Source organism: Selaginella moellendorffii, unplaced genomic scaffold (genome assembly GCF_000143415.4).
Source record: "Selaginella moellendorffii unplaced genomic scaffold, v1.0 SELMOscaffold_28, whole genome shotgun sequence".
Classification (NCBI taxonomy): Eukaryota; Viridiplantae; Streptophyta; class Lycopodiopsida; order Selaginellales; family Selaginellaceae; genus Selaginella; species Selaginella moellendorffii.
In genome coordinates this window covers 609385-621444 of record NW_003314289.1, presented here as the reverse complement: position 1 = coordinate 621444, position 12060 = coordinate 609385, and the positions used below count along the sequence as shown (strand labels likewise).

The 12060-nt window shown below is 39.1% G+C and overlaps 1 protein-coding gene across 1 annotated transcript; it reads left to right on the top strand.

The window, feature by feature from the left end:
* The first annotated feature begins 3588 nt into the window (after window positions 1-3588).
* On the top strand, window positions 3589-5910 carry LOC112348253. The gene is made up of 2 exons (XM_024680428.1): window positions 3589-3706; window positions 4013-5910. Exons 1-2 carry the CDS (start codon window positions 3589-3591, stop codon window positions 5908-5910), a joined length of 2016 nt encoding a protein of 671 aa, XP_024536196.1.
* Window positions 5911-12060: the final 6150 nt, after the last annotated feature.

Sequence of the window (12060 nt, the reverse complement as noted above, 5' to 3'; positions counted from 1 at the left end):
TGGGGGCTTGTTGCAAAGCATCCCAATTCCAGATCATCCGTGGAAATGTCCTACGATGGACTTCATCACGGGACTTCCCCCAAGCGAGGGGTTTGATGCGATATTTGTGGTGGTGGACCGATTTTCGAAAATGGCACATTTCATACCCACCACAATGGAAGTGGATGCGAAAGGTGTGGCAAAGCTGTTCTTCAAAAAAGTGGTTCGAGTGCGGGGAAGGCCAGAAGAGATCATCTCAGACCGAGATAAGATCTTCACTAGTAGGTTCTGGAGGACTCTCCTGGAACAGTATCGCACCAAGTTGAAATTCAGCACAGCCTATCACCCACAAACAAGTATGGGGTATTAGGTCAAGTTGGTTGGCACTAACACTTCTTGACAGACGGACAAACGGAAAGGGTGAATAGGCAGCTGGAGGATTATTTGCGATGCTATATCTCAGAAGACCAGACCGATTGGGTAAGTCATTTGGGACTTGCGGAAATGTGTTATAACAACTCACCACATTCGAGTATCAGGGTGAGTCCATGGGAAGTCATCAATGGGCGAGCTATTGAAGGTCCTGTGGAGCTCGGCATGGCCGAGTACCATGGAGAGTTACCTGCAGTGGAGGCATTCATGGCGGAAAGACTCAGCATATTTCTAATCTAGTGAGGGATTCCTTGGAACGGGCTCAACAAAGGCAAACCAAATACGCGAACCAGAAGCGTCGGGATGTAGAGTTCCAAGTTGGGGAGAAGGTGTGGCTGAACACCAAGAACCTCAGGCCACCAAGTGGGATCAGCCGAAAGTTGACCCAAAGGTAAAAATGCATGTATTCCTATAAATAAATTGATCTTGAGTTCCTTAAGCAGGTTCGCGTGGCCTTACGAGATTGAGGCATGAATCGGTAAAGTGGCTTACCGACTCTGACTTCTTCGAAAGATGGGGAAGATGCACCCAGTGTTCCACGTGAACTTACTCAAGCTGTACTTTGAGGATCCACTTTGCAAGGACCAAGTAAGACCTTTACCTGAGGTTATCCAAGGGGAAAAGGAATACGAAGTCGAGGCCATCCTCAATGCGTGCAAGAGCAAGCGACAAGCACGCGAGGTGAGAGAGTTCCATGTGAAGTGGAAAGGATTTCCACACTGCGAAGCAACGTGGGAACCGGAGGAGAACCTAGCGAACGTGCGAGATCTAGTGGAGGAATTTCTACAACGCAGAACTCTATGTACTTGTAATATGCAAAGTTCAATTAAACTATTAATTTGTGAAGTTGAGCAATGGCATATGTTGGGACCCAAAGGCACGCCGAAGGTAAGCTAATTAGCATGGGTTAGCTAGGTCGACCAGGCATAGGGCACTACGCCCAACTCCCCGTGGGGATGTCGAATCTGTAGACGTATTCTACGGAGGTTGGGTTCAAGTCCCAACCCCCTAGTAAAGCAAGGCTGGGTTCAAGTCCCGACCCTATACTAGGGCGTGGTGAGGTGAGGAGTGTAGGGACACCTATACTCCGTTGTCATGGGCTCTTGGCCGGGGAGGCTAACTTAGGCACACCGCTAAGTGGGGGGATGCCCCCGGCGACATGGTCAACAAGTCGTAGGATAAAAAAGAGACGTTTGATGTGAGCATCAAACTTCTTCTATGGGTGGTGGAGTTGTAAGGAACCGACTCCCCGAGATGTCGTAGGCTAAAGGATCCTCGAAAGCATGACCGAAATGACAAAGAGTTCATCAAATGGGACCGAGTCGAAGATCAAGTCCAAGGCCGACTCTGAGAACAAGTTCGAGATAGAGTCCGGGATCGAGGCCGAGACCGAATCGGAGACCGAGTTCGAGACCGAGTTCGAGACAGAGTCCGAGATCCAAATTGGGTCCGAGACTGAGTCCGAGATCGAGTCCAAAGTCGAGTCCGAGATCGGGTCCGAGATCGAGTCCGAAATCGAATCCGAGACCGAGTCCAAAGACGGGTCCGAGATTGAGTCCGAGATCGATTCTGAGACTAAGTCCAAATACTAATATAGCTCAAGGGGTAAACGCCCAAAGTGTGCATCTCCCAGAGGGGGGGGGGGGGGGGGGGTTCCCAAAGTATAGTAGGGATAGTGAGGTCCAGGAACCAGTCTTGAAGGAACTCTCCAGTGGGGCTTCCAAACCGACTTGAGATTGAAACTGGGGCCCAAGGGCCTTGAATAGGAGTGAGCATGGGCTTGAGTGGTGCCGGAGGGGCCACCCAGGGAAGTGCTCAAGAGCAGCTCCCACTCCCGAAAGGGAAACCGACTGCGGTGCTCCCGACTAATGTGGAGTGGTGCCCCACTTGAGTACCTTGTGGCTCATTGGTCCTGGCCCTTCCTAGGGGCTTGGGCCTTCCCTTCGAGATGGAAGTGGGGGGGTAGAGGTACCCATACCGGGCCGTTAGGCCACGGTGTTTCACCCCGACGTCCCGAAGCAAGTGTTGCACCTAAGGCTTGGGATTTAGAGGGTCCCATGATCAAGTCTTGTGGTACCAAGGGGTGTTAGGAATCTAGAGGCTTGGTGTGCTTGGCTGCTTGTGCCTGCGGGGAGTGTAGCCGAACTTTAAGTCCAGCCTAACCCGGGGAGGGGGATTGGGAGAGATTTGGGAATCCGTAGATGGATGGCTAACACTCCATTGCTCGTGCAGTGAGTAGCTAAAACCAAGTAGGACCAAGTAGAAGCTGGTACCATAGGCGAGAACCTTGGCGAGGGAACTTAGCACAAGCCGAGGCAGTGTTGGTCGGATAGATGAGGTAAGTTGGCAAATTGGAAAGGAAAAATTTGTGGTTTACAGATTCACCATATCCAAGACTCAATATAATTTAATACCATAGACTAAATGCAACCAAATGATATTGATAGAAATAGAATCGATATATCAATATGGAAAAACCATACAAGCCTACAATATGATCTTTTGCAAAACCATTTGGTAAAGCAAGTTTATCACTACTAAATTATCATCGAGCAAAGTAAGTGTCAACAGTTCTAGATGAAATTTACTAGCAATCATTAGTTGCAAAGCAACTAACAATCACTCTTCAACTTGCCTTTATAAAACCCAAACATTAAATTCACGTCATCGAGTTATATATTTGTCCAACATGAAGGTAATACCCTAAGTATAAAATATAAAAATATGGATAGAAGAAAGTTAAATGTGTCCTTGAAATGAAAAGCTTGTATGAAAAGCCTGTTATATATCAAATGTCAATATCAAATTTCAATAATAGTATTAGTGTTAAATATCATAATTGTAGATTTTCATTCTCACTTGCTACCAGCTCTATGTAGCATTTATCTTGTCCTTCAACTTCTTTTAAACAATTGTATGTTAATTGATAACACTATTTATACAACAATTTTAATAGTGCTTAAGAAAACTACTACAATGAATTCCTAAGCCAAGACAAAAAGGCATATTGAGCATCTTAGAATTAAACTCTCAATATGTTTATTGGTTCCCACTAAATAAAAAATAGGTTCTTCTATAAATTGGGTGTAGCAATCTTCAACTTAAGGAAGCTCCCCACCATCAATTTTGTCCTGGAATATAATAAATTGAAAATTCTATTTCCATGAAGAAGTTAAAATGAGGATGATTCAACCTCAACCCGTGTTACGAACACGACCGGGATCCCAGCCGTGTTCACCGTGTTTCACGAACACGGCCATGGGTCGTGTTCCCACGGCCGTGTTCGTGAACAGTGGTCCGTGTTAGTAACACGGACCACTGTTCAGAATATTCTCGCGCGGAATATTCTGGTTTTAGGGCGCATGGCATCACACGACAATCCAGCCAGGGCGCACCATTTCAGGGCATAGCAGTAGCAATCCAAGGCAAACAAGCATGGCGCAGCAATCCAGCATACTGTGAAAGCATCCTTCTTCGCGATGGTGGGATGAGGTAAGTGTTCTTGAGAGCAAGGGGCATGGCCACAAATTATGGTCATGCAAATACTACCCAATGGTGAACAAACTGAGTGGTGTTGATTGTGTGCGAGCTCATCTGTTAGGAGAAGGCCCAGGCAGCAAGGATATTGTGAGTTGTCCTCTCATCCCAGGTAACAAGAAAGCGGATCTGCTCAATATGCAAAAGGTTATTGATTCCGAGAAAGGGGCAAGGGGGAAGAAACAGCCGAATGAATCTGGTGGTGCTTCTATGAGAATGGATGGCAATGTCCAAGGATTTCCACCGGTGGTATCATCCCAGTCAAGTGGAAGTGGCTGCAGTTCCCTGTTTTTTAGCAAACAGAGTCAAGTCCATATTGTTGATTCGATGGATCCTGAGCGGAAGAACCAAGTTGATGTGGCTATCGGAAGATTTTTCTGGAATGAACACATTCCATTTGTCAAGGCTCGGTCACCTTACTTCCTCAACATGATACAGGAAGTTGCCAGGCATGGTGTGCCTTATGCACCACCAAAATATGATGATCTCCGGGATAAGCTTTTGGTGAAAGAGAAACGATTCATTGACATTGAGATGGCGTCCTTGAGGAAGCAGTGGGAGCAGAGGGGTGCAACCATATGTGCAGACGGGTGGGCAGATAGGAGGAATCGGCATATCATGGGGCTTGTGGCATATAGTCAAGGACGAGGAGCTTTTTTGAAGGCTATTGACATTTCCTTAACAGGAAAAACAGCTGAAAATACTCTACGCTGCTGGGAAGAAGGCATTAACATTGTAGGTGCAGAGAACGTTGTCATGGTTGTGACCGATGGGGAAAATGCAAACAGAGCAGCAGCAGCACTTTTGCAACAGAGGTACCCGAAAATTCAATGGGCAGCATGTTTTGCCCATTGCTTGAACAATGCCTTGAAAGACTTCGGTGTACTTCCATGGATGGCAACACTTCTGGAGCGTGGAAAGTCTTTGGTGATCTTCGTTAGAAACCACTCTCATATAGTGGCACTGCTGGCGGAGTTTACTCACAAGCGATTGCTGCGTTATTGTGATACCAGGTTCGGCTACAACTTCATTATGATGGAGAGGCTGGTGGAGCTCCGAGAAGCTTTACAACAGATGTTCGTATGCCCTGCGTACAGAGCAAGGCCTGAGTCGAAGTCGAGAGCAGGAAGGGATAGTTATGCAACGGTTTTTGATGACAGTTTCTGGCAACAGGTTAAGGACATGCTAGAGGTGTCCAAGGATGTTATGCTGCTTCTTCGTGTTGTGGACGGTGATATACCTGCGATTGGAAAGATATATGAGTGCATGAACAGGTTGGATGCAAGTTTAGAGGAAGGACAGTCGGATTATGGCAGGTACAGGGAACTTCATCAGATCATGTCTAATAGGTGGCATGAGTATCACTCGCTCATGCACTCGATGGCATACATGTTGGACCCCGAGTTTCAGGAGTATGAAAAGCATGCTAACAGAGAGGTCATGAAGGACTGGAATGCTTATCTGCTGGCCATGTTTACATCCAGTGAGAGGGATGTGATACGTGATGAGCTTTTAACTTACCGGAGGATAGGAGGCATTTTCAACTCATATGATGCTAAGGCTGATCGCACTAAGAGGGGAGCTGTACATTGGTGGGAGGACTATGGTTATGAAACTCCAGCTCTTCAGAAGTTGGCCATTCGAGTTCTAAGTCAGGCATGCTTGTCGTCCTCGGTGGAGAGATTGTTCAGTACTTTCGAGCATGTTTCTTCAAAAAAGAGGAACAGACTTACCATGGACAGGACAGCGGGTCTGGTTTTTGTGGCTTGCAACACCAGGTTGTTAACCTGCAAAAATGATCGTGATTACGACAAGTTTGTAAGCTACAAAGTCCTGGAGACAGTTCCTCATCCTGAAGACGAGCTTGAGTCAGGACAGGAAGAGGAAGATGGAGATGATGTCGAAGATCATGAGGTCGAAGATCATGAGGTTGAAGATGACGATGAGATGCAGGATATTTGAGTAGTTTAAAAGTGTGAAGTAGTTTATGTGCAAATAAAAATATTAAGAATAATATAATAAAATATAGCATATTCCTATAATAATATAATAAGAAATAGAATATAAATTTTAAATAACATATTCTTAGAATACTCAGTAGAATATTTGTGAGCCATCGTGGGCTGTGATCGTGTTCCATGTTCGGGTTCCTGAAATCTGAGGCTCGTGTTCGTGTTCCGTGTTCGTGTTCGTAACTATGACCTCAACAGTGCTAACTGAAGAATGGGAATGTTATTGTGTGGATCTAAAGGCCGGCAAGAGAGCTTATACATTTTCTTCTTACGAACTATTTCTAAATCAAACATTACACTTTTAATACCTTGGTTTTTGTAATTATTTTATAATATAGAAAGATTACCATAGGCATGAATATATTATGGATATCCCACTCTAGAACATTCTTTTAAAAGGGACAATACTATAGTATAGTAAAGCAATTCTAGATATTAAATCCACTGTAGGGTGGCCTAAAAATACCATATTCTACACTAGCCAATATAGTGTTTCCCAAAGGGATGTTGTTCCTCACCATGAAGCATATGTTTGTAATTTGTTCTTGAATATATTGTATAACCATATATGCATATTTTCTAGACTCACTATTGGGCAATTGTTATAATGCTTCAAAAAAGTTTATAGACCCATAGAGCTATTTGTTTTGTCTAAAAAAATGTAATATATTAAACACCAAATATAATAGTGTTTTGTGTTTTCAAACAATCCCACCATATCAGAAGCAAAATTTTATAAAAACATGTGACATTACTCTTGAAATGCTAAAGGCAATCCCTTTTTAGTAGCAATATCTAAAATTTCATATATAAGGAGCTTTCCACCCTTACTGCAATGGAACTTTGAACCAATTTGTAAATATGGTAACTAATGTCAAAAACCAATTCAACTTTACTAGAGCCCCCAGCAAAAAGAAGATTTTTATATAGAGGTGAAAGTGGATTGTTGGTAAAACATAGGGATGAAGGTAGAGATTAAGTTTATATAGAAATGGCTCAAAAAAAAGTTATTGCTACTCATACTTAGCCCCTTAGTTTTCAACATTCCAAGAACCTTAAAGACAACAAAAAAACTATAATGACTATAACTTTTTTTTATAGGTTATATACTAAATTTTAGTCTTGGGAATGAAGTTTATTTTGTATGATACTAACAATAGTCAAATTTGTAAATTGTCAGTCTTAAAACTAGGACTTTATAATTATAGCTTGCTTGTAAACAAAAGAGCTTCTAGAATTCTAGATTATTGTGTATACATACTCTATCATTCTAATGAACACTTACTCCATTATGCATATATTGTTTGACATATGTGCAAAATTTTTAGGGAAATAGACTGCAAGGAAATATAAATCATATTATAGTGGAATAAAGTCTATCTACATTTCTAAGACTAAAAGGCAATTTCATAGAAGAGAATGTCAGCATACAAGCATGCCCCACTATGATGTGATATTACTTTTGAATTTATAAAAAGATTTTAATTTCTATTATTATTATTCACAAACAACTTCCAAAAACTTTTAGTGGGAATTCACTGTGAAAATATACCTTGCTCTTCTTATATAGAAGGATTGCAATATGGGCAGGCAAACAAAGTTTTCAATGTAAATTAATATATAAATTATAAATGCTATAAAATATTTTATAGAGTAAATCTGTTAGTGCTTTCCACTATATTATTCATTTCTTCATTTCTCTTACTTTGAACTATTGTTTGGGAAGTAACATGAGCATTTTCATCAATATTGATAGTAATTTTCACATTCCTAGAGGATCAAGAGTGTAATATGGAGATTGTGATAGTGAGAAAATTAACATTCTCATATTGCTATGCACTACAACTTTTACTTATAGAGTTTTTGTTTTCCTTACTTCCCATTATCTCAAGAACCCTAAAAATCCTTTTAAATAAAGGAATGTATTTTGCTTTGACTAATATACACTAATAATGTCTAACCATCAAAATATTTCAACTTTTTTCTTTTAATTCTTTTTTAATAATTTACAAAAGTCAAAATATGACAGTTGAAAAAGTAGTCATATTAAAATGTAGAAAATATAAATTCTTATAATCTTTGTCTTTTCTAAACCACTCAATTTAATAGAAACTTTTGATTCAGGTTCTTATATGCTTCAATATTTTAAACTTTGTTAGAACATTCATTTTTTCAATTTAGATTTCCTTAATAAGACTTATAGTTGACAGCATTGACTTGTATTAACATGTGTTGAGTTGAGCTCAAACTCGTGAGCTAAACTCAACTTTGGACCATCCTTCTTGTTTTTTTATAGAAAAACATTACATTACTTACTTCTATCACTATGGATGACTCCATTCTTTTGCAGCTTTAGTGTCTTGAGTCTTGTCCCTCTAACTGCCAAAAGTAGATTCTTTATATGCTAAATAAAATTAGAAAACAATCTTAAAGTAGAAATATCAAAACTTCTTGCTTTGATATGAAGACACAGAAGCTTATATGCCCTTTATCATAATAAAACAACCACCATACTCATCAATGTGCTTGCAAAATGTTTTTGCAAACTCATATATGGCAATTCACCAGCTTTGTGATTTCATTAGTTTCCTTAAAATATAAACTTAAGTTTATAGATTTATATCATGCTTAGCTATTATTCTAGAAATATAAAGTTTCTCTTGAGAGTTTAAAGACAAATTAGTATGATAATAGGTGAGGATAAGGCTCACATTTTCACAATTCACTAGTGTTGGAATTGTCAAAAGCTCATCTGAAGAGGAGGGGGAATGATAAAATTATTAATAAAAAATTAAAACATGGAAGAAAATGGATTTGTGTTTGGAGCAATAAGAGCCTCAAGATGAAGCTTCATTCAGTCGTGGGAGAGTGAAGCATAGCAGATTAATCATGCATTTAAGTATTTTCTTGACAGTTAAAATTATAACTTTAACACTCAAGGTTACAATTTTGATAGTCAAGACTCAAGAAAAAGTGGCAGTTGCCACTATATAGGAGTAGTTAAGACCTCTATCCCTATCTTTATTATACTCTATTCTATCACCAATGCACATCCATTTGCTCAAGACTTAAAGTATTCTAATGATGTCAAACTTATCCTTACTCATGATCACTTGTATAAGCCTCCTTGGGGATCAAAGGTCTTAAGTTAGTTTCTGATTGATTCATGTGTTTGGTAGTTTGTTCCAAGGTGAGAATTATTGTGCTAACGCACAATCATAACAGCAAACTGTCGCAGTTAATTCTTCACCAAATTCTTTTTTGCACTTGCAACAAAATTGCAGCCTATCTTCACCAAAAATCTTCTAGTTTTCACTTGCAACCATAATGGGATAGGAGACATTATAAAAAAAATCTAAAATCTGAATAGGAAATGCTAAGAAACATACTAAAGAGAAGAGAAAGAGATGAAGATGGTAAAATCGTAAAGACCTTAATGAAATTCAACAAAACAAGGACTACCCAATTTGATTGAAGATGGCAGAAAACTAATATACACGTCTCCACTGAAATCAATGCAATTACAACCAACATTCAAGAACACTCAAGATTGTAGAATTCAAGAAACTTTTCCCGAAGACTCAAAAAAGTTTTCCTTACACTCAAGAATACTTTTTTGATAGTCAAGAAAGTCTACAATAGCAAATGAAACAATACAACTATCCCTTTACAAACCGAGCATATACCAAATATAAAAATTGTCTTCTTTTTGGTTTCCAGAACTGTACAAAGCTATACACTAAGTGCTATCTGAAGAGGAGATGTGCTTATTGCATAGCCAAGAAGACTACTTTGAGAATTAAAGACAAAGAGGAAGTTAGCAAAGCAATAGAGAAGAAAGAAAACTAAAAAGAATGGAAGTATACATAAGCAAAATTACATCTAGTTTGACCACTTCATAACAATTTAAAGATTGATGTGGGTAAATTGAAGTCATATTTTTTATCACACTTTTATCAATTTCTTAGGAATACATAAACAAGAAAATTTTATACCAATTACTTTAGGTTTTGATAATAAACTTTCTCAACAACCAAAAATAGAACTGTTGAACAAGAAATCTGTGAAGTCCTTGCTAGATGAAGAAATTCCAACACTCAAGAAAACACAAAGATTCTACTTTGACTATTGCAAGGACCAATCAGCAACACACTATCAACAATAACACTTACCTAAGTTCACATCGAAGCATAGTAATGTGCATTAGTGAAATTAAAGACTATCAACTCTGCCATCAACTACACCAACAAGAAATCTCAAGATTAAAAGATCTGCTACAAATGAACAACCCTAACTTTATCTCCCACCATATTTGAGAGTTCTACCGTAGTTGAGAGTTCAACCACAACAAACAAAAATACATTCTAGGACAACTGTCATGTCAACAAGCACAAGAACAACCTCAAATTTAAGGTTATACACAAACTCGAAGAGCTCAACCTCAAGATTTAATTTGAAGCACTGAAATTCCAATCATAGTCATTCAGACCAATACAGAAAATACCAACTTTTGAATTCACAGACAAATTTGGTGTGTTGATATCGACACAATAACACTAATTTGAGTCATCACTAAAATTCTTGTAACCAAACTATAAAACAAAAACACAATCATCATCGAAATAATCCCAAGAGAAGTTCAAGAAATTATCAAAGCATCATAACAAGAAACTCAATAAATACAAGACTACCAAGAATAACAATGCAATAGAATCAAAAGAAGAAAATGTGAAAATCAAAGAAATTGCAATTATGATATTTCTGATCTTTGAATGCAGGATACAAGAAAACTCCTAAAGACACTCAAGAATCTACCTCTCGAGATTCAAGAAAAAATTTTTAACAAAGAAAAAAAGCACATACACCAATCTGCTCTAGAGTCATTATCCATTATGAGAAGTTTATAGGAAACCAAGACAAAACCAAACTCTACACGTGGAGAACCATTCTTAAACTTTCTTAGATCTCCAATATCTACCTAGATCAAGAATACATTTGCCAAATAGAAGAGAAAAAACACCACAATCAGCACAAAGTATAACGAATTTACGAAAAACTTCCAACCTTTCTACTACAATAAATCAAAGAAATCATCGGATGACAATTTTTCAATGGATGCGTTATACCCGTCGACACAGCTATACATGAATTACAAGATGAAGAAATACAAAGAGCTTGGGCAAAAGAACACTAAATACACTTGTACGAGTATGATGTAATAACACAAATATCAACACACAAGATTGTGTTAGTTTACACCATATGATTCTATAATTACACAATATTTCCTAAAAAAGAACACAATAAACCAAAGACATCAACAACAAATCCAACAAAATAAATTCAAGAAAGCAAATTCAAGAAAATGACAACTCAAAAAAATCCAGTATAACATCAAATGTACAAGTATAAACCTGATCCACTCAAGATACAAGAGTGAGACCGACGACAAGAAAATCAAGAAAGTAGAAGATAATTGTAAACTCCTGAATTTAGACTTCTTGGGAGGTCACCTAGCCTAGTACTATTCAAACTCAAGGACGCTTAACCCCAAATATCTCAAAACCCTTAACCAATTAAAAAAGGGGGTGCACTCTTGTTCATGGGCCCTTTCCTTCTATATTTGAACTCCATGGACCACCTCTCGAGTCATTCTCTTTGGTTGCTTATAATCCACCACGCTTCCTTGTAAGTTCACACCCTCGTGAACGGAAGCTGAGAGCTGCAGCTCTTCTAAGAGCCCTGCTCTCTTGACACCCTACCCCTTAGGTCGAGCCCAGCGGGAGCAAACTGGACCTGCTAGATGTCAATCAACATGTGGTGTGATTCCCCTAGCTAACCAACAGAGTCAGACCTGAGACCACTCTGATACCAAATGTAAGCTCTTGAATTTAAACTTCCTGGGAGGTCACCTTGTTCATGGGCCCTTTCCCTCTATATTTGAACCCCATGGATCGTCTTTCGAGTCGTTCTCTTTGGTTGCTTACAATAACTCCAACAACCTTCAATACTAAACAAACAATAGAAAACTCAAGCTCAAGAAGAAATCCTTGAGATGATATTCAACACCTATGATAAGCAACACAAGTCAATGAATCAA